Source organism: Gossypium hirsutum, chromosome D07 (genome assembly GCF_007990345.1).
Source record: "Gossypium hirsutum isolate 1008001.06 chromosome D07, Gossypium_hirsutum_v2.1, whole genome shotgun sequence".
Classification (NCBI taxonomy): domain Eukaryota; kingdom Viridiplantae; phylum Streptophyta; class Magnoliopsida; order Malvales; family Malvaceae; genus Gossypium; species Gossypium hirsutum.
This window is the reverse complement of record NC_053443.1, coordinates 99,224-120,454: the sequence shown is the minus strand read 5'-3', so window position 1 is coordinate 120,454 and position 21,231 is coordinate 99,224. Positions and strand designations below refer to the sequence as shown.

General features: G+C 35.6%; 1 protein-coding gene and 1 long non-coding RNA gene across 2 annotated transcripts; both read left to right on the top strand.

Moving 5' to 3' along the window:
* The first annotated feature begins 8,645 nt into the window (after positions 1–8,645).
* Positions 8,646–10,216, top strand: LOC121219205 (uncharacterized). The gene is made up of 2 exons (XR_005915874.1): positions 8,646–8,871; positions 9,574–10,216. It is a non-coding gene; the product is annotated as an uncharacterized lncRNA (long non-coding RNA).
* Positions 10,217–13,934: 3,718 nt separating this feature from the next.
* LOC107932973 (basic leucine zipper 9) lies at positions 13,935–17,086 on the top strand. The gene is made up of 7 exons (XM_041097709.1): positions 13,935–14,102; positions 15,178–15,233; positions 15,525–15,718; positions 15,921–16,068; positions 16,161–16,236; positions 16,398–16,523; positions 16,638–17,086. Exons 1-7 carry the CDS (start codon positions 13,935–13,937, stop codon positions 16,911–16,913), a joined length of 1,044 nt encoding a protein of 347 aa, XP_040953643.1. The 3' UTR covers positions 16,914–17,086.
* The last annotated feature ends 4,145 nt before the right edge of the window (positions 17,087–21,231 follow it).

Sequence of the window (21,231 nt, the reverse complement as noted above, 5' to 3'; positions counted from 1 at the left end):
TTCTTTTACACAAACTAAAAAAAGTAAAATCATATTACTTAATAAATTAAAAAACTTCAACGTATAAAATCACATGTAATTTAGATGGTACTAGAAACCTGTCCAATTTAATTGCTTTTAATTGGAAACTGTATAATTGTGGGGCATTTTTTCAATTAGGCATCTTAATCTGATCCAAAATCAACAGCTAAAGATTAAAGGCCTTACCACCAAAGGAAGGAGTTCATTTCTATTAAGAGTTTACCTTGTTAGAGATACAAAGAGTTGAAGTTCAAATCATTTAAGATGGGAAAACTTGGTTACTTCCGAAATTTTTTTCATCTAAAGGAATTTTTTTTTCAAGAGCTTATCTTTTTACAGTTACAAATATAAAAAACTGAAGTTCAAATAATTTCAAGATGAAAAACTTGGTTGCTTAAATTTTATTCATCTAAAGGTTTTTTATTTTTGTATATATATAATGATGAGGATCTTTTCTCTCCATATTTTTATTATTTTATTGTTTAAAAGGTATAAAATTATTTTAATTTTATATTAATATAAGTGAATCCCTCTCATATATATTTTGATGTTAGTCAATGATGGGGATAAACTCACGAGCATACATAAATAATTATTTATGGATCCATTCTACCAATAGCTAAACAGATTTTATATTTGGTATTTTAAAAAGAACTCAAAAAGAAGCACAAACAACACTATATTTTTCTTAAAAACTTATTATATAATATATTATATTTTATTCAAAATTCTTGAGTATTGCGAGTTACTCCTATAAATAAAGATTTTGTGGAGTTTTAAGAGTAGTTTAATATTACTACAAGTGCATCGATTTGGTGGAGTTACTCCTATATATATATATTTTTAAATGAGCATTGATTGGTTCTCCAATAAACTCTAAATACACAAGATTAACACTTGTTATAAAATACCTACGATATCTATATCCTTTGTGTTGCAGTAAAATTTTCAATACTATATAACATGGTAGTAGATACTAATTGTTTTGATCATAAAGAATGACATGGATGTATAAATAAATATGGATGATAGAGACATATATGCAGGGCAAGGACAAAAAGAACACCCGGGCCGTCCAAACGCTTTGAAACACCACACGCTCACATCAATCCTACTGTGCATCCTTCTTGGTGCAGCGCTTACAGCATGAAATGCCATTCATCGATTCCAATTTTTTTTAAACAACCAATAACATCATCCAACACTAATCCGTGAATGATGTTAGGATAATTGGAGTCAAACTGAGTTTCAAAGTTTTCATCTAAAGATCAATAAGCCAAGCAGTGTGAAACCCCATTGGCTAAACACTGGACATAAAGAAAATAAATCAAGTTAAAAGAAGCACACAAAGAAAGAGTTTCCTCAACAATACTTCCATAAACAGAAAAGCATATACTACCACTATTGAGATTATTAATAACAACTAAACAATTTGACTCAATTTTAAGATGACTAAAACCCAACTTGTAAGCCAACTTGTGCATGTCAACAATGGCTATAAGGCCTCGACAGAAGTAGCATCAAAAGCGCCTATAAGTTTCTGGGCATAGCCTACCCCACCACCCCCTAGGAATCTTGAACAATCGCATCGAAAGATGCCACTTGTTGACAGGACCTCTAAGTTGTATTAAAGTTTATCTTCAACTGTTGTTCCAATAGGGTCGGAAGCGTGTAAATTATTGTATTAAAAAATCACACAAAGTTCAATTCCCAGGAAAGAGAGGTGGATCACATGGATCTCTTAAATACCAAGTCTTTCCTTAGACAGAATATCCCTTCTATAGTAATTTAATAGCACAATTAAATACTACTATTATACCCTCAAATATTGAAAGAAAAATAGGACAAGAAAGAACACAAGAGTTTTAACGAGGTTCAGTAAATTATACCTACGTCCTCGGGCACTAACACCAGATGATAACTTTACTATCTTCAAAGTATTACAAACAAATAGAATTCCTTAAGAATTCTCAAATGGGAGAAGAGAGAAAACTAAGAGAGAAAGATTGGTTGGGATGAATTGAAATGAGAAATGAGAAGGCCTATTTATAGTTGAGGTTTAAGGACCAAACAATAAATAGCCCATTATCTCAAGGACCAAAAAAAAATTATCCCATGCCACTTTTTCAAAGTCAACTTTAGGGTGCTAAACTTGCACCACTTTGTATTGTTTGCCATTAATGTTGTCTCCCATTAATGTTAACAATCTCCACCTTGAAGATTTGATTAGGATAATCACATCTTCACACACTTCCTTCAACTCCCCAAATTCGATAAAGCTATCTTTTGTAGTGCCTACAAATGCACTCTCGAGCGCCATACACCTGAAGGTGCTCAAATTCTCAGGATGTTAATCAAGTTCAAACAATGATTAAACTTGATTGTTGTTACCACCTTGGTCATCATATCTGCGGGATTATCTGCTGTCGGAATCTTCTGAAGTAGAATTTTTCCTTTTTCAAAGACTTCCCGCACAAAGTGATATCTTACGTCGATATGCTTGGTTCTTGAATGATAGACTTGATTTTTCGCTAAATGAATAGCGCTCTGACTGTCACAATATAAACTTATGTGACTTTGAACAACTCCTAAGTCTTTCAACAATCCATTAAGCCAAATAGCCTCCTTAACAGCTTCTGTAACTGCCATATATTCTGCCTCTGTAGTAGACACAACTACTGTAGACTGTAAGGTAGACTTCCAACTCACTGGGGCTTTCGCAAGAGTAAACAGATACCCCGTAGTTGAACGACGTTTATCTAAATCACCAGCAAAGTCGGAATCAACATATCCAACTACAAACTGACCAAGTGCTTCATCCTGTTCAAAAATTAAACCAACATCTACGGTTTTTCGAAGATACCGTAGAATCCATTTCACAGCTTGCCAATGTCCTTTTCCAGGATCATGCATATACCTGCTCACAACTCCAACAGCTTGTGAAATGTCAGGCCTCGTACATACCATCGCATACATCAAACTCCCAACTGCATTAGCATATGGGACTTTCGCCATATATTCTCTTTCTTCTTCAGTTTTCGGAGATAATTGAGCACTAAGTTTCAAATGAGAAGCAAGTGGGGTACTTACATGTTTTGTGTTTTCATTTACACCAAAACATTGTAATACCTTTTTCAGATATTGCTTCTGATTTAAACAGAGCTTGCCTCTCGGTCTATCTCTACTTATCTCCATGCCGAGAATCTTCTTGGCCTCACCTAGATCTTTCATCTCAAACTCTTGATTCAACTGAGCCTTCAGCTTATCTATCTCATTTTGGCTTTTCGAAGCGATTAACATATCATCAACATACAAGAGTAGATAAATGAAAGATCCGTCATGCAGCTTCTGCAAATATACACAATTGTCATATTTGCTTCTTGTGTACTTCTGCCTTCTCATAAAGCTATCAAATCGCTTGTACCACTGCCTCGGGGATTGCTTCAATCCATATAGCGATTTGTTAAGCTTACAAACCCAATTTCTACCACCAGCATCTGTGTATCCTTCTGGCTGAGTCATATAGATCTCCTCTTCTAACTCACCATGCAAGAAAGCCGTCTTAACATCAAGTTGAGCTAGCTCCAAATTCAACTGTGCTACCAAGGCCAACAAAATTCTAATAGAGGAATGCTTCACAACAGGGGAAAATACATCATTGTAGTCAATTCCCTCCTTCTGAGCGTAGCCTTTAGCTACCAATCTTGCCTTGTAGCGAATATCCTTCTTGCTAGGAGATCCATCTTTCTTTGCGAATACCCACTTGCATCCGATTGCCCTTTTACCTTTCGGTAATTGCGGCAACTCCCAAGTATTGTTCTTCCGGAGAGACTGCATTTCTTCATCCATGGCGCTTTTCCATTTATCACTTTCTAAGCTTTGCATTGCTTCTTGATAAGTGATAGGAATATCATCAACAACGGGAAGGGCGTAGGCCACCATATCAGTAAATCGAGCAGGTTTACGAATTTCTCTCCGTGGCCTTACAACTGCAACTGGTTCTGGTGTACTTAGTGGTTCTTGGGTCAGAACCTCTTCAACCTCTAATTCCTCCATTGTGGCTGGAGAATTAGACTTATTAACTAGGCAAATCCCCATCTGCTCAAACTCCACCTGTTTTGGAGTACACTCCACCTGCTGTGGAGTATTGCTCGTCTGAATATCTTTATCTGCTACCTTTTTCAATGTGGCAGATTCATCAAAGGTAACATCTCTGCTACAGATCATTTTCTTTGTGCTTAAGCACCAAAGACGAAATCCCTTCACTCCAGAAGTGATTCCCATAAAGAGAGCTTTCTTTGCCCTCGGATCTAACTTTGACTCCTTCACATGGTAATATGCAGTGGTTCCAAACACATGTAAGGAATCATAATCTGTAGCCGGTTTTCCAGACCATACCTCCATAGGAGTTTTTCTTTCTAATGCAGATGATGGCAAACGATTAACAAGATGGCCAGCGTATGTCACAGCCTCAGCCCAAAATTGCTTGCCCAACCCAGCATTGGACAACATACATCGAACTTTCTCCAGCAATGTTCGATTCATACGCTCTGCCACTCCATTCTGTTGTGGTGTATCCCTAACTGTGAAGTGTCGAACAATACCATACTCTTGGCACACATCGAAGAACGGATCACTTTTATATTCCCCTCCATTGTCCGTCCTAAGCCGCCTGATTTTCTTGCCAGTCTGGTTTTCGATCATAGTTTTCCATTTAAGAAAAACTCTAAGCACTTCATCTTTAGTTTTCATGGTATACACCCAAACTCTTCTGGAAAAGTCATCAACAAAAGTAACAAAATAGTGTTTTCCTCCCAACGAAGGTGTTTTGGAAGGCCCCCACACATCTGAGTGAATATATTCCAAAATACCTTTTGTATTATGGATAGCAGTGCCGAATTTCACTCTCTTTTGCTTTCCCAGAACACAGTGCTCACAAAATTTTAATTTGCAAGCCTTTGCACCTTTCAACAATCCTTGCTTTGCCAGAATTTGCAAGGATTTTTCGCTGGCATGTCCCAACTTCATATGCCACAACTGCATTGAGTCCAAGTCTTTGTTACCGGAAGCTGCAGCGACTGCTCCAATAACTGTACTACCTTGGTAGTAATACAAGTTATTTTTCCTGATGCCCTTCAATATCACAAGTGCGCCAGATGTCACTTTCAAAACCCCATCTCTCATAGTAACAACTGAACCATTGGATTCCAAGGCTCCCAATGAGATGAGATTTTTCTTCAAACTGGGCACGTACCGAACATCAGTCAGAACTCTGGTTGATCCATCTTTATTCTTTAATTGGATTGAACCTATCCCAACAGTTTTACAGGCATTGTCATTGCCCATATAAACAACTCCTCCATTTAGTTCTACTAAATCAGAGAACCACTCCCGGTTAGGGGACATATGATAGGTACAACCCGAATCTAATATCCACTCATCTGAATGGAACGACGATGATGATGGAACCAGTGATAGTTCAGAGTCACTAGTATCATGCTTAGCAACACAAGCATCTACAGCAGCTTTTCCCTTATTCTTCAGCTTTGGACAATTTTTCTTCCAGTGGCCTTTCTCATGACAAAAAGCACATTCATCTTTCTCGAGTCTGGACTTTGACTTTGATCTCCCCTTTTGAGTTTTCTTCCGAGTGTATGAACGACCTCGGACTACTAAAGCTTCTGTATCTCTGATTGAGTTTTTCTGTTTGTCCTTCTTTCTCTGTTCATAACTGTATAAGGCCGCACAGACTTCGCTCTGAGATATATCACTCCTGCCATGAAGTAGAGTAGTTTCTAGGAACTCAAACTCCTCAGGAAGTGACCCCAACAGCATCAAAGCCAAATCTTCATCTTTGAATGTCTCATCCATATTCAGCAAATCAGTGACTAACTGATTAAATTTGGTGATGTGATCATTCATTGTGGTACTTGGGACGTATGTGAAGCGAAACAGTCTTTTCTTCAAGTGGAGCTTATTTTGACTGTTTTTCTTCAAAAAATTTTCTTCAAGTGCCACCCACAACTTATTTGCAGAAGTCTCCTTTGAAAAGCATACCTCTGCTCTCGAGAAAGGCATGATTGAATTGTGCCACATGCCAACCGATTGATCGCCTTCCAATCTTTCTCCTGTACATCATCTGGTTTCTCTTCATCAATGGCAATGTCTAGACCCTGCTGAAAAAGGGCATCTAGAACCTCACTTTGCCACATACCAAAATGGCCCGTGCCATCAAAGATCTCCACGGCCAATCTTGCATTTGCAATTGTCGGTCTTGTCCACATGGACGATGTTGAAGCTCCTACACCGACCGTTTTCTCCATAATCTTTCAATATACCTAAGGAAATCTTTTCTGATGTGGAAGATCAGTTTAAACTGCAACCACAGAGCATACTACGATTAACCTTCGGCTCTTGATACCACTTGTTGTTCCAATAGGGTCGGAAGCGTGTAAATTATTGTACTAAAAAATCACACAAAGTTCAATTCCCAAGAAAGAGAGGTGGATCACATGGATCTCTTAAATACCAAGTCTTTCCTTAGACAGAATATCCCTTCTATAGTAATTTAATAGCACAATTAAATACTACTATTATACCCTCAAATATTGAAAGAAAAATAGGACAAGAAAGAACACAAGAGTTTTAACGAGGTTCAGTAAATTATACCTACGTCCTCGGGCACTAACACCAGATGATAACTTTACTATCTTCAAAGTATTACAAACAAATAGAATTCCTTAAGAATTCTCAAATGGGAGAAGAGAGAAAACTAAGAGAGAAAGATTGGTTGGGATGAATTGAAATGAGAAATGAGAAGGCCTATTTATAGTTGAGGTTTAAGGACCAAACAATAAATAGCCCATTATCTCAAGGACCAAAAAAAAAATTATCCCATGCCACTTTTTCAAAGTCAACTTTAGGGTGCTAAACTTGCACCACTTTGTATTGTTTGCCATTAATGTTGTCTCCCATTAATGTTAACATCAACTGCTTCTCACATAGAGGCTCCCATCTATCAACTCTCAGCCTCGTAGGAAGAAAGGGTGCATAAAAGAGCTTATGAATCCTAAAGTGATTGTGGAGAGTCCTAGCGTGAATCAACACATCTTGGGGGGAGGGAGGGGGGAGGGGGGCTCAGAACTCTTCCTTGAATGATCTCTAAATTCCTCGCCTTGTAAAGTTGCCACAAACCATAAAAAGGCTAGTCCAAGTCTCATTGTCTAGCTTCCTCATTTCATGCTCTAACCAATCAATTACCCTACAAAGGAAACACATAATAAATCATTATCAATACCACTTAAAATTAAAACCTCTTTAGAAAGAAGACAATCATGAATAGTGTGCATAAGATCCTTTGTTAGAGCATCACATTTCTTGCTCAAAGGGTCATTAGCCTATGAAATAGGGATCCACTTCATTGAAGTGGGAAGAATATCATCACCCACCCTCCAACACCAAATAATTTAATCTTAGGTAGGGGCATTAGTTTCCACACTTCTTTCCAAAATACACAACATTTGGAGTGTAGCCCTAAACCAAAATATCATCACAATCAGCCCCACAATTAGGAACATCTAAAAGGGGATCCACATAAGCACTCTCCCACAAAGATCAAACAAGGTGCTCATTCCAAGTGGATTCATCATTCCTTAACAAAAGAGAAACTCTGACATCATGGGAAAGGAAGTCACTAGGCGGAAGGTCCTTTCCATCAAGACTTTTCTCCCTCCATTTATCCAACCAAAATTCGAGCCTTACTTCCATTACTAATAAGCCAAAAAAACTTGCACGTAAAGAGTCAAACGTAGGCATAAATCCTTTCCAAACAAATGGCGATTTATTAGTAGTTTTACTAAGAAGGATGTCACCTAATGGAAAGTGATGGGTGCTGAATCCACCAAAAATAAATTTTTATATTTAAACAATAAATAAATAGTAGTGTCGGGAGTAGAGTTGATTCGACAGAGATTAGGATATCTAAAATTTTTGTTTGATTTAATTAGGTTGTGTGGTTAATCGTGCCCACATCGTGTCGACCTGTGTGAAAATAAAAATGGGATTAAATCTGATTAAAATAGAAAAAAATAAAAAAATAAAAATTGCAATAAAATAAAATAAATTAAAATGAAATTAAAACTAAATAAACGGATGTGATGATGCTCTAGCTTCAGGCTCGATTTTGATTTCGAATCGATTTTTGATAACAAGTTTTCTCCTTCAATCAATAAGTCGGTTATAGTGACCGTGGATGCCTAAGACCACCAATCTTTTCATGTATGTGTAAATAAATGTATAAATTAATTGTAGAATCATCTAACAATTAATCTTTATTGAACGAACATCTATGAAATACACTGGAATGTAAAAGTGGAAGCGGAAGTGGTGCTTTTCTCGTGAACCTCAATGGCGATAGAAAGTTAGGTATTACACATCACCCAATCTAAAAGGTAAAGCTAAAGCTAAAGCATTGATCTTTCAGTCGTGAGATCGGTGGCAGTCCATATCATTTCTTTCTACTAGTTTGGTCCACTCCCACTTCCACTACTAATTAATTAGAGCAGTGGCAGGAGAGGAGAGCCGAGGGTGCCATGTGATGTGGGTATTTCATTTTCATATATATATATATATAGTTAAATAAAGCTAATTTTAATTGATAAGATAGAGGCCATGAAGCGGAGCGCCTCGGAATTGGCTCTTGAGTTCATGAGGAAGACTATGAGTACGAGCACGTTCTCCTTATCCTTCTTCTCCGACGCCGCTAAAGCCTTACCCTTGCCCGATATTACTATTGTTGATCCCACTTATTCTAATTCTTTCCACTCCAAAGATCATCATCATCATTATCAGGTTACTCTCTTTCTCTTCTCCACACATACACACAAATGCTTATGATGGATGAATCTACAGATCGATCACTCTCTTGCTCTGCTTACGCTTTGCTAATTTATGCTTTACTGTTCAATCACTCTTCATATACAGCTCTAATATATATATATGTATATCTTATCAATTATTTCACAGTACCAGAGGCTGACAGCAATGCTATCCTATCCTATAATGTATCATCTATGTATATTTCCTTTAAGCTTACCTGCTTCTCACTTCTCATCCGGCCGTGATTTAGAATTAAGATTAATTGATTTTTGAACTTTTTTTCTTTTTATCTTTTTTGCTAGAATCAAAGTATTTATTGATACGGCCACGCCCCGAAAATGTCCTTGGTTCAGCTCACTTGAGCTCAATTCAGCTCATTCGAGCTCAATTCAGTTCATTGAGCTCGTTATTAGCTCTTTAGCTCAATTAATTTTAATTGCTGGAATATATTAAATATTTAAGTTAATTAGTTAATTTAGTTACAGCTCTTAATTACTTGTCAGCTTATTACATGTTTTAATTATGTTGTGTTAGTCGAATTTAATTAGGTGGCTGGACTATAATTAATTTGTCTCAATTTAGTTAGTATGATAATTAGTGTTTAATTTGTCTTGATGCCATTTAGTTCAGCCGAACATACATTTGAACCTAATTTAGTTCATGTTTTGCTTGTAGGATGGACGAATACATGAATGAGCATTAAAGTCCAAGTGCATGAATAGCTTGGTGCAATGTATGGGAGTTTGCATGCACAAATGAGGTTCAATGGGAGGCATTTAAGGGAGCACAAGTACTTGGGACGTTCATGCAAGAGGGGGCTGCTGAAAGTTCATGCATTTGCACATTAATGGACCGAATTTATGGAAGAACATACCATGGGATGTTTCAGGCCTGTCCATGTATTTTCCAAGATCACTATTTAAGTTTTCAAGGCACTTTAAAGCTCCATTCAGCCAAGGGAGATGTTGGAACAAATAAGGGGCTGCACATCCATAGAATTAAGCTTTCTTCAAGATTAAGGATGCATGAATGCATCTAGTGAAGCAACATGATGTTTCGGTCAATCCATGAATCATCTCTAAGCATGAACCGAATTTTTAATGCTTCATTCATGCCCATTCAGCCGAATTTAGCTACAGCAAATTAATGATTTCTTTCTAGAATTTTCTAGCATATTCATGGCTGAATTCTTAGCCATTAAGTTGCCCATTCAGCTAGCCATGCATCTTCTTATAAATAGTTGTTCAATTTCATTGTAAAAGAACTTTTTGTCAAATTTCTGAATGAACTATTGTTCTTGTGAGGTTTCTCCCTCTCATATTTCGTGTGAGTCTCGATTTGGCTTATCTAGCGTGCTAGTGGCGTCAACCGAACTCTTTCCGAACTATCACCAATCCTGGTGTGGTGTTCATCCATTTTAATATACCTTCAGTTCTTACTTTGCTAAGTAACGGGTCGAGGTCCATATTCCTGTTTCCATCTTTTCACCTTAAACCATATAAGATTTGGGGCGATACTCATTATAATATTGAAACTTTCTTGACGTTAAAGTTCTATTTTCCAACTCCATCAACTACCTTTTCTATCCTACATTGTTTCTATTCTAAACCGAACCTACAAACACCAAACCACTCATCTAAACCCCTTTAAAAGCTTCTGCAACCATTAGTCTAAATCACCCAATTTTGACAATTCCAACTACTCCTCGTCGACGATCGGGCAACTACGTGAAACGACTCGATTAACCCGAGCCGAATCGCATCATTTGGTATCAGAGCTACTAAAATGATGAGCACCGAAGTTTCTTGTTAATCCCAGAGTAGGTTCGTAAAAAAATAAAAAAATTGAAAAAAAATTAAATTAATTGTAATTATTTTCTATTGTATTCAGCATGTTAGTATATTGTAGTCTATAAAAAATTCGAAAAATATTAAAAAAATTTAAAAAAATTCAAAAAAAAGTAAAAAAAAGTGAGTAAAAAAATCGAGCACAAAAAAATAAGAGTTGAAAGTTTGTTACTGTTTTCATTTATTCCTACTCCGATCATCAAATTTCCCTTCCTACCATTATTTAGCCCTCCCAACACCACACTTTAAACCTAAATTTTTCTTTGTTCAGCCTACCCTACACCCGACGTTATCCCTTATAACCATTTTGAAGCCGACCCGAAGCCGCAATAGGTTTATACGAGACAAAATATGAAATCACGAGAATGAGAAAAGCGGTAAAAGGAACGAGTGAAAATACATCAAGATGAAAGCCAAAACAAGTGAAAACACGAGTGGAGTGAAATTTTCTTTCCGAGTGACTTGCGAGATTTTGTGGTGAGGTAACTCATTTCCTGTTATTATTCTTTTAACCTTTCTTCTTTCTTTGAAATCATGTCTCAAGAAGAATTCTCCGCCGATGAATTTCAATATTTGGTGAACGAGATGGGTCGAATATTGGAGGAAGAACTAAGCCCATTAAAAAGACGGTTGGACCGAGTGGAGGAAATGATCCGACGAAAACAGAACCTACCAAGTCGAGAAACAGAGCCGAGATCATCACGGCGATACACATCTAAAGACTACCCGCTAAGAGATTCTTATCGAGATTCCTATTCATCAAGAAATTCAAGACGCGCCAGCTTCGAGCTTGCTACTTTTCGATATGACGAACGAGAAAGCACGAGTTATTCCTCGTATGCTTTAAAGAAGTCCTTCCCAAAGGATTGTTCCCGAAGAAATGGACGAGAAGCCTACGAAAATATTTTCTCTTTCTTTGAGCCAAATGATTATCTTTTTGATTCTTTCGTGTCGTTCGCACATTGTAATGAAATCGAAAAAGAAAGTGAAGAAGAAAAAGAAAACGAAAAAGAAAAAGAAATTACAAAAGAAAAAAAATCGAAAAAGTGAGAAAAAATGAAAACGAAGAAAAGAAAATTGAAAAAGAAATTGAAATTGAGAAAAAAATTAAAAAACAAAAAAATGTTGAAAAAGAAACAAGAGGAAATGAAGATAGTGAGCGAGATCAAGAAAAGGAGAACGAAATTTTAACTAACCCCCGTGATGTTTGCTTTTGTTCTGTTCCTTCTTTTCAGGTTCCGAGAAATCCCTGTGACGATTATCAACTTCAATATCTTCCTGACGAGCAACGTTTTTGCATGACTGAAAAAGGTAAGAATGAAGTTGAAATGAAACCACACGAACCTGAAGGTAAGATAGGTAAGGAACACCTAGCACTTGAATTTCCACTATCTTCCTTGAATGTGGGTAAACATAATGTCAAAAACTTCATCTTTGTAAAAGCTGCCTGCCAAAAAGTGGTTGATTTACCTTCATCGATTAGTGTTGTAATTTCAAATGGTGGTGAGACGAGTTTTTCCAAAATAAATCTTTGCGTTGACAAGTTTAAAGGTGAAGTCGTGTTTTATCGGCAAATGCGAAACTCGATTCTGCGTAACAACAAATTTTCATATAAACATCTCAATTTAATTAATTGTGGTGATTATGTGAACCCTTTACTATTTTGTTTGAACTCCTCGAGTTTTTGCAAATTTAGTTCGAAGGAAGTAAATAAATTTGAACATTTGTTTCTGTGGACACAAAAATCCTTTTAGGTTGACAAGTTTGGTTTAATGAACTCCTTGATACACTTTGGCATGAATAATCAAACTCAAGTTTTTAAACTCGGAATCTGTTTTGGTACATTTTGTGGGAAAATCAAGCATCATCGATTATGTGCGAACAATTTCTATTGTTTTGATAATTGGTTGTTGAATAAGGAAATGAGGTATGATAAATTTGATTTCAATTTAAATTTATTCCTTAATCCATTTCTGTGGTTATACCTGAAGTTCGTATTTCATTTTGACAAAGTTAATTCAGCCACGAAGCTTCGACTAGACTACATTCTTGAGGAGAGAAGGTTTATATTAAATGGAAAAGGTAAAATCGACCCTTATTCTTCTGCTTATAAAGGTAAGATGCTTGAAACTTTTGAAACATTTTTGTACTCCTCGGATAGTGACAAAGATCGTGTTGATGATTTAGTTTTTGTAAAACACTTAGATCGAAACATGCTTGACTGTCCTATTCTGCTTATTGATGATCTATCTGTTTTGATGGTTGATAAAAAGATTATTGTTTTTGATAATTTTTATGATGCATATGTGAGTGAATCTATAGTCCGTCGATTAATGCATGGTATGATTGTGCAAATCAGTGAACTGTGTGAATCCTTTCAAATACCTGCTTGTGAAGATTATGTCTACCATTTGATTCATTATTCACGTTCTGGTTATGACTTGTGGAAACAATTTGAGATGTTTGAATGCCTTAAAACATGTCAATTTTTGTTTCGAATATTTGATGAGGCATTGGCGAGTAAATTAGCTTGTTTGCATGGTAATCTGAATCTGTCCATTCGCATGCGTTATACTTGTTTTGTTATGCTTATGATTGGACTACAAGTTTGTTTGCGTTGCTATTTACTAACTCATGGCTATTCTTTTCAATGGGCTCAATTGTCATTTGCCCCGTTCAATCGAGGAAAGTCGAGTAAAAGGAGTTCTGATCAAGTGAACCAACAGCTCGACTTGAGGACAAGTCGCTTCGAAGAAGGGGGAATGATACAGCCACGCCCCGGAAATGTCCTTGGTTTAGCTCACTTGAGCTCAAGTCAGCTCATTTGAGCTCAAGTTAGCTGATTCAAGCTCAATTCAGCTCATTGAGCTCGTTATTAGCTCTTTAGCTCAATTAATTTTAATTGCTGGAATAAGTTAAATATTTTAGTTAATTTAGTTACAGCTCTTAATTACTTGTCAGCTTATTACATGTTTTACTTATGTAGTGTTAGCCGAATTTAATTAGGTGGCTGGATTATAATTAATTTGTCTCAATTTAGTTAGTATGATAATTAGTGTTTAATTTGTCTTGATGCCATTTAGTTCAACCGAATATACATTTGAACCTAATTTAGTTCATGTTTTTCTTGTAGGATGGACGAATACATGAATGAGCTTTAAAGTCCAAGTGCATGAATAGCTTGGTGCAATGTATGGGAGTGTGTATGCACAAATGAGGTTCAATGGGAGGCATTTAAGGGAGCACAAGTACTTGGGACGTTCATGCAAGAGGAGGCTGCTGAAAGTTCATGCATTTGCACATTTATGGATCGAATTTATGGAAGAACATACTATGGGACGTTTCAGGCCTGTCCATGTATTTTCCAATATCACTATTTAAGTTTTCAAGGCACTTTAAAGCTCCATTCAGCCAAGGGAGATGTTGGAACAAATAAGGGGCTGCACATCCATGGAATTAAGCTTTCTTCAAGATTAAGGATGCATGAATGCATCTAGTGAAGCAACATGATGTTTCGATCAATCCATGAATCATCTCCAAGCATGAACCAAATTTTTAATGCTTCATTTATGCCCATTCAGTCGAATTTAGCTACAACAAATTAATGATTTCTTTCTAGAATTTTCTAGCATATTCATGGCTGAATTCTTAGCCATTAAGTTGCCCATTCAGCTAGTCATGCATCTTCCTATAAATAGTTGTTCAATTTCATTTTAAAAGAACTTTTTGTCAAATTTCTGAATGAACTATTGTTCTTGTGAGGTTTCTCCCTCTCATATTTAGTGTAAGTCTCGATTTGGTTTATCTAGCGTGCTAATGGCGTCAACTGAACTTTTTCCGAACTTATCACCAATCCTGGTGTGGTGTTCATCCATTTCAATATACCTTCGGTTCATACTTTGCTAAGTAACGTGTTGAGGTCCATATTCCTATTTCCATCTTTTCACCTTAAACCATATAAGATTTGGGGCGATACTCATTATAGTATTGAAACTTTCTTGACGTTTAAGTTCTATTTTCCAACTCCATCAACTACCTTTTCTATCCTACCTTGTTTCTATTCTAAACCGAACCTACCAACACCAAACCACTCATCTAAACCTCTTTAAAAGCTTCCGCAACCCTTAACCTAAATCACCCAATTTTGACAATTTCAACTACTCCTCGTCGACGATCGGGCAACTACGTGAAACGACTCGATTAACCCGAGCCGGATCACATCATTTATGATCTTAATATATTTATATGTATATATATAGCACTTGAGTTTTAATTTATCACACATAAGTACCTCCCTAACCTAGCTAGTTTTCGCTTAAACATTTTTCATGGAGTCATCGATCATCAGGAAGTAGTGAATGATTTTCCAGTCAAGTAGAAGTAGCTGACGCATATTCATTACTGTCTCTGAATGAGAATCTATTGAGATTAGTTCCCATGCAAAGGTGGCCATGCAAGAAAAAAGGGGCAGCAGGCAATCGAGCCATGGTGTGCAGTTGCTAGAGCTTGAAGTTGCCGAACTACTTGCTGCATTTAGTTGTCTTTTAATTATTTTGTAATCTAGTTCATGTTGAACTAAGTAGGTGAATGTTTTGGTGTAATTTTGATGTTGATTGATTGAAAAATCAGCAATGCAATATGTGCAAGCTAATCTTGTAAGTTTCAATGCATATAAGTGGTGTTAGGTAGATTGATTAGGTGATAACTTGTTTATTTTGTATTTGTTAACTCTTATATGTATTGGCATCATGCCTCTTGTTAATGTTAATGAAAATTCAGTTCTTTTTCATTCAAATTCTCTCTTTTCTTTTTTGTTTCCACTTCCAAAATTTTCTTTCTTCTTCGATTGTTTCTTCTGCAAGACTCGACACTTGCTGTGCAACCAAGTGCAAACCAGCCTGCTGCTGTCCTTAAACACCAACAGAATCTCACTCCAAAGAGATCCACCCTTGATCCACAATCATCCATATGTGGTATCAGTTTACTATTTTACGTAACATTAACAGTAGTTCAAAGTTAGTCCATGCATCCTTCGTTCGTGAATGCATAACGTATATATTTACAACATTAATTTTTCTCAGTAATGCTTCCTAATCAAGCATCAATCATCGATCAGCTTTCCTTAATTTAGTGTATTACTTTGAAAAATTAGGAAATGTTTCTCGTTGTGTGCAGGTAATAACCCCAAAGCCAAAAGTAGGGAGAATGAAGTTAGAGGAGCTACGAGTGCCTCCTCTCCTGACCACCAATCAGATAATGAAGAAACTGACGTAGCTCAGTCTGAACAGAGTTTAGACCCCTCTCATTTGAAACGCCTCCGCAGGTATACCTATAGCTATATCCTATAGATAGATTAACCAATGCCTAGCTAATTAATTCATATATGTAATTAACTTACTCATCGGACTCCTGCAGGATGCTTTCGAATAGGGAGTCTGCCAGGCGGTCAAGAAAAAGAAAGCAAGAGCATCTCACAGATCTTGAATTTCTGGTTCTTCTGATTAACTAAAACGATGCCTAAATAATCTTTTTTTTTCTTTTTTAATTCTTAAGTTCCTTGCTTGATTTCCATAGTCTTTATTGAAATTAATTATTGTTTATAATCAAGAAAAGTTGAGGTTTAATTGTTTGCTTTCTGGTTTGTTAATCAAGGCTGAACAATTGAGGGGAGAAAATCATTCCCTCTACAGGCAGCTTACAAATGCTCATCAACAATTTCGTGACGCTGACACTAGTAACCGAGTGCTTAAGTCAGATGTGGAAGCCCTGAGAGCCAAGGTACCGTAGGTGTTCGTATTTGCTTGCTTTCTGCCAGTGAACCAAGTCATAGAATGTATATTATGTAATATAATATAATTATCAGTAATTTCATCAATATATATGTAATTATAGGTAAAGTTAGCCGAGGATGTGCTTGCTCGAGGCTCCCTCCCATGTGGTTTGAATCAACTTGTGCAAACTCAGTTAACTTCACCGCAAACAATTGCTTCTCATAATCATAGTCTTGGGCGGGTGGCAAATGTCTCACCCACCATTACTATCCATGGAGATGTTTCCTCTAATTCTGGATTGACTATTTCTGGGGATATCAGCAATGTCAATGCCAATCTCAATAATGGAACTGGTGCTGATGCTGCTGTGAGTTGTGTTTCTGAAATTTGGCGTTAAGGACTGCTTTGTTTGATTAGATCTAGCTAATGTTATACATATACATATTATATTCTTATCCCTTTATGGCTAGAAGGAATATTTTCCTCTGTTTTTGACTTCAATGTGGGTATTAATATTGCCATTTGTAGGTAGACATGAATATATACCAAATTGCTTGAATAGTTCACGTATTTCTTGGAATGTGGATGTAAATGTAAATCAAAATTATTGACTAGATTGAAGAAACATAGATTAAGTTAAGAAATATTGATCAGTCAATAGTTGGATATGAAGTTATGTAGTCAAACAGAAAACAGAAACCCATACAGTTTTTCTCGTGATAATGAAGGGATTGTGCCAACGTAGCAACAGATGGAGTAGAACCATTATAAGTCAGGGTTTGAACTCTATTTAACTCTTTTGTGTGTTGGCACACACTATGACACAAGTATATGAATAAAGTAGTAAAAAACCAAACCAGCAACAACACAAAAGATTATTTATGCCATTCGAAACTTGTCCTACATCTATAAAGCCTTATCTAAAGAATAATTCACTATTAAATTTACCTTATAAATAATTATTTAATTCCAAACTACCTAAATTCACGCATAATTGTAATCTCATCCTTGTATATTTTGAATAAACTTTCTTTAATGAGTTTTTCATACTAAAAACTCTTTTAACACTCAATTGATATTTGATATTATAAAGGAAAAACCTAATAACAATGTTCCCAATGAAGATAAAAACTCTCAATTTCCTATCACACAAAGGTGATTTACAAATACACTCAACGATATTTTATCACTATAAACATATGTGATCATTAAATTCCACCTTTTCCACTAACATAACTCTTTTATAAATAGATTGAAAATCAATCAAGTATAATTAATTAGAGTTAGCCCTTAAGAGAATAGGGTAAAAATGTTATCTAATATAGTTGAAATAGAAGTCTTCAAGGTTTGTTGCTGTAGCTCGTAATATAACTTGTGTAAAGTGGGAAGAGTTACCACCCAATACACTTAAAATTATTTCAAGCTTATCTTGGGCTAAAACTCTTCAAAAGTTTTAATTTTTTTTATAAGGGTAAGTTTACTTTTAAATACAAATAAATATATTATATTTTTTTATGATTATAGAACTTATTTAAATAAAAAATATTTATAAAATAAAATATTACCAATCAATTATATTGATACATAAGATATAGCTTGTGTGTGGTTCCTTGTATTAAAACAAAGGAAACAACAAGTTGAACAACACATTGCTTGTACCAACAAACGTGTTAGCAAGTACAATATGAACAAGGTGACTCATCAATCAAGGCAATGCAAATCAAGGTAGCACTTTACCCTTATACTAATACTAGCAATAGTGGTGTAAAAAGTGTTAGAATATCGACTAAGCTAATTAATTATTTCAACAGTGTGTTATGAAAATTGTGTTACTTATTTAGTGCTGGTAATTTTTGAATCGGTAAAATCTTGAATTCTACATTAAATATTTGGTAGCAAATAAATAATTATTTTAAATTCAATTTATCTATTAAAGAGTTTCTTTGATAATGTGAAATATGAGTACTTGGTGCCATTAATAAGTGGAGGCCTCATGGTGGAATGACCTTCTCCTAATATTGATGAATCTTGCTCCAAGGCCATGAGACAAAGTTCTTGATTTTTGCCTTCCATCTTGATCTGCTTGAGGACCGTTTCTCTTGGTAGTGATACCATTTTTAGAGTTCTAACTCTTATACCGATTGTAAAGCTCGATATACACCAATAGAGTGGATGGATTTGTTTTTTAAAAGTTTGAAAGAAAGGTAACAATAAAAAATCAACACAAAGATTTATATGGTTTGGTCCCAAAGCTCCACTACCTTAACTTACCACAACTAAGGATTTCCAAAATTTACTAATTTGAAACCTCTTTAGGATAAGGTTTAAACTTTACAAATACTATCTTTTTAATAGGCAAGATAGAATCACATCCCCTTAAGGTTTTCTATCAAAAACCTCAAGTAATCACTCATAAAGATGAGAAATAAATGTCAAACAAAGAATATCTCTCAAAAAGCTAATATTATAACAATTAAGTCCTCTCAAAAGATTTCACATCACTTGAAAGATCACCCTTTTCTAAACCCTAAACCTTAAAACTCAACCGAGTTCCCAATTCTTCATGCAACTTTTTCCAAAACCTGGAAGTAAATCTTGGGTCCTAATAAAAAATAATAGACATTGGTACCCTATGTAATCTCACTATCTCACTTATATATACAATTCTGCATATTTTTCCATAGGAAAGTTTGTTCATACTAATAAGAAATGGGCAGATTTTGTCAACCTATTGATGGTTTTCGATTCCACCAATATAAAACTACGCCTAATTTGCAATTTAAGCAGTATAGGGAGTAGGGTCGATCCCTCAGAGACTGGGTTTACTGCAAATTGTTGCTTTCTTGACCAGATTTATGTCGGGGCAGTTGTCGTGCCCAAGAAGTTCGGGGGGATAAAATTTGAAACCTAAAATAAATAAATAAATTGCGTAAAAAGTAAAAGCTAAAAATAAAATAATAAAAAGCAGTTAAATAAATCTGAAGAAAAATGAATTAAACTAAGCTCAGCTTGAGGCACGGGTTTTTCCTCGTCTTTGAACCGATCCTCAAAATTAGATGAACTCCTCTTTTCCAATAAGCTAGTTATAGCTACCAAGGACACCTCGGATACCAACTCTTCCTTGTGTAAATTAGTTATGAAATGTCCAATAACTAACCCTTACCGATCGAACAACCAACAAAACGTTCGTGATTTAAAACTCCGGCAACTTTGAATTTTAGAAGAGCCTAGCTCGAACCAATGCCCTCAACCGCGTGGGCCATTTAAATCTGGTTACTACTTCCCTTGACGGAACCAAACAACAATCTCCACTTGGCACGCCAATGCGTTCACAGAAAATCGATTAGACAATCGATCCTTTCGGAATCCCAACTGTACGTCTAACCACACTAACTCAAACGACGTCTTTTTTTTACTTAGTGTTGATCTGACTTTGTGAGTTGACAAAATCATACTCTTAATCCGGAGAAATAATAAGTACCGAAATTTAGGAGTTAAATTGCTCGGGTCCGTAACTCACGGGTTTTAACGAGGCTAATTCTAACCTAAAGCTGAAAATGGATTTAGTTAACTAAGGTTTGTGGCATATTGGAGTTGGATAAATTAAATAAGGTAAAAATGGGTGAAAAGAATGGGTAGCATGATTAAGTATGGGGGCTGGAATTTTCGTAGTGTATTAAAGTGAGATGGTTAGCTACTGGAAATGAAAAGGAAGTTTGAAAAATGAATTGTAAATGGTGACAAACTAGAAATTGATAAATTGAAGAAAAAGAAACTAAATACAACAGGTAGCTTCGTGAGAATGAAGAAGAGAATGTATTCAAAGATGAAAGCTTGAGTCATAACTTGATGATAAAATGAACAAAGTAGTCCACTATTTAAACTAGTGGCTTTGCTAAATTAAGAGCCAACTAGCCATAGAAAATCAAGGAAAAATATTCCATGATATAAAAAATATCCCAACATAATCTCCCACTAAGTCAACAAAAATTTAAGCTAATTAATCTTGGAAAATTCTGCTTTGGCCCGTCTTCTTTGCTCATTTCTTCAATCTAGCCCAATTGTTTCATTTTTCTTCTATTTAGCCCCAAATTGCATCCCTGCACAAAATTCAACAAAAACATGAAAAAATTAGTGGTGCACTATCATAAATTAACCAATTTAATTACATAAAATATGTAACTTTAGCATTTAATATCCTATCCATAATAACCCAGATGACATCCTTTTTTTTAGTAGTGAGCGGCAGTCTAATCACAAAATCCATAGTTATTCTCTTTTATTTCCACTCAAGTATCGTTATTGGTTGCAATAGCCTTGATGGAACTTGATATTTTGATTTTACTTGCTAACAAACTAGACACTTGATAACATATTTTACGATGTCCTTTTACATCCTCTTCCACCAATAAAACTGTTTCAAATCTTGGTACATTTTATTACTCCCCGGATGCATGGAAAAAGAACCACAATGTGCTTCCCAAAGTATAATTTGCCTCAACTCTCCTTTATTAGGTACACATAACCGATCATGAAATCTCAAATACCCATCTTTACCAACTTTAATTTCATTACTTCTCCCATCTTTAAGTTGTTTCTTGATTGACAATATTTCTTCATCTTTGTTCTGAGTATCTTCTAGGTTTTTTCATGTTCAAGTAAGAGCTAGAAAGAATTCAATTGCTTGCATAATTGTTACTGGGAAGAGATTATCA

Bases quoted from the DNA above. Each gene is read 5' to 3' on its own strand.
- LOC107932973 (XM_041097709.1), top strand. From the start codon at position 13,935: ATGTATGGGAGTGTGTATGCACAAATGAGGTTCAATGGGAGGCATTTA. The intron at 14,103-15,177 runs GTATTTTCCAAT...TATTGAGATTAG, and splicing joins GACGTTTCAGGCCTGTCCAT to TTCCCATGCAAAGGTGGCCA. The intron at 15,719-15,920 runs GTATCAGTTTAC...CGTTGTGTGCAG, and splicing joins TCCACAATCATCCATATGTG to GTAATAACCCCAAAGCCAAA.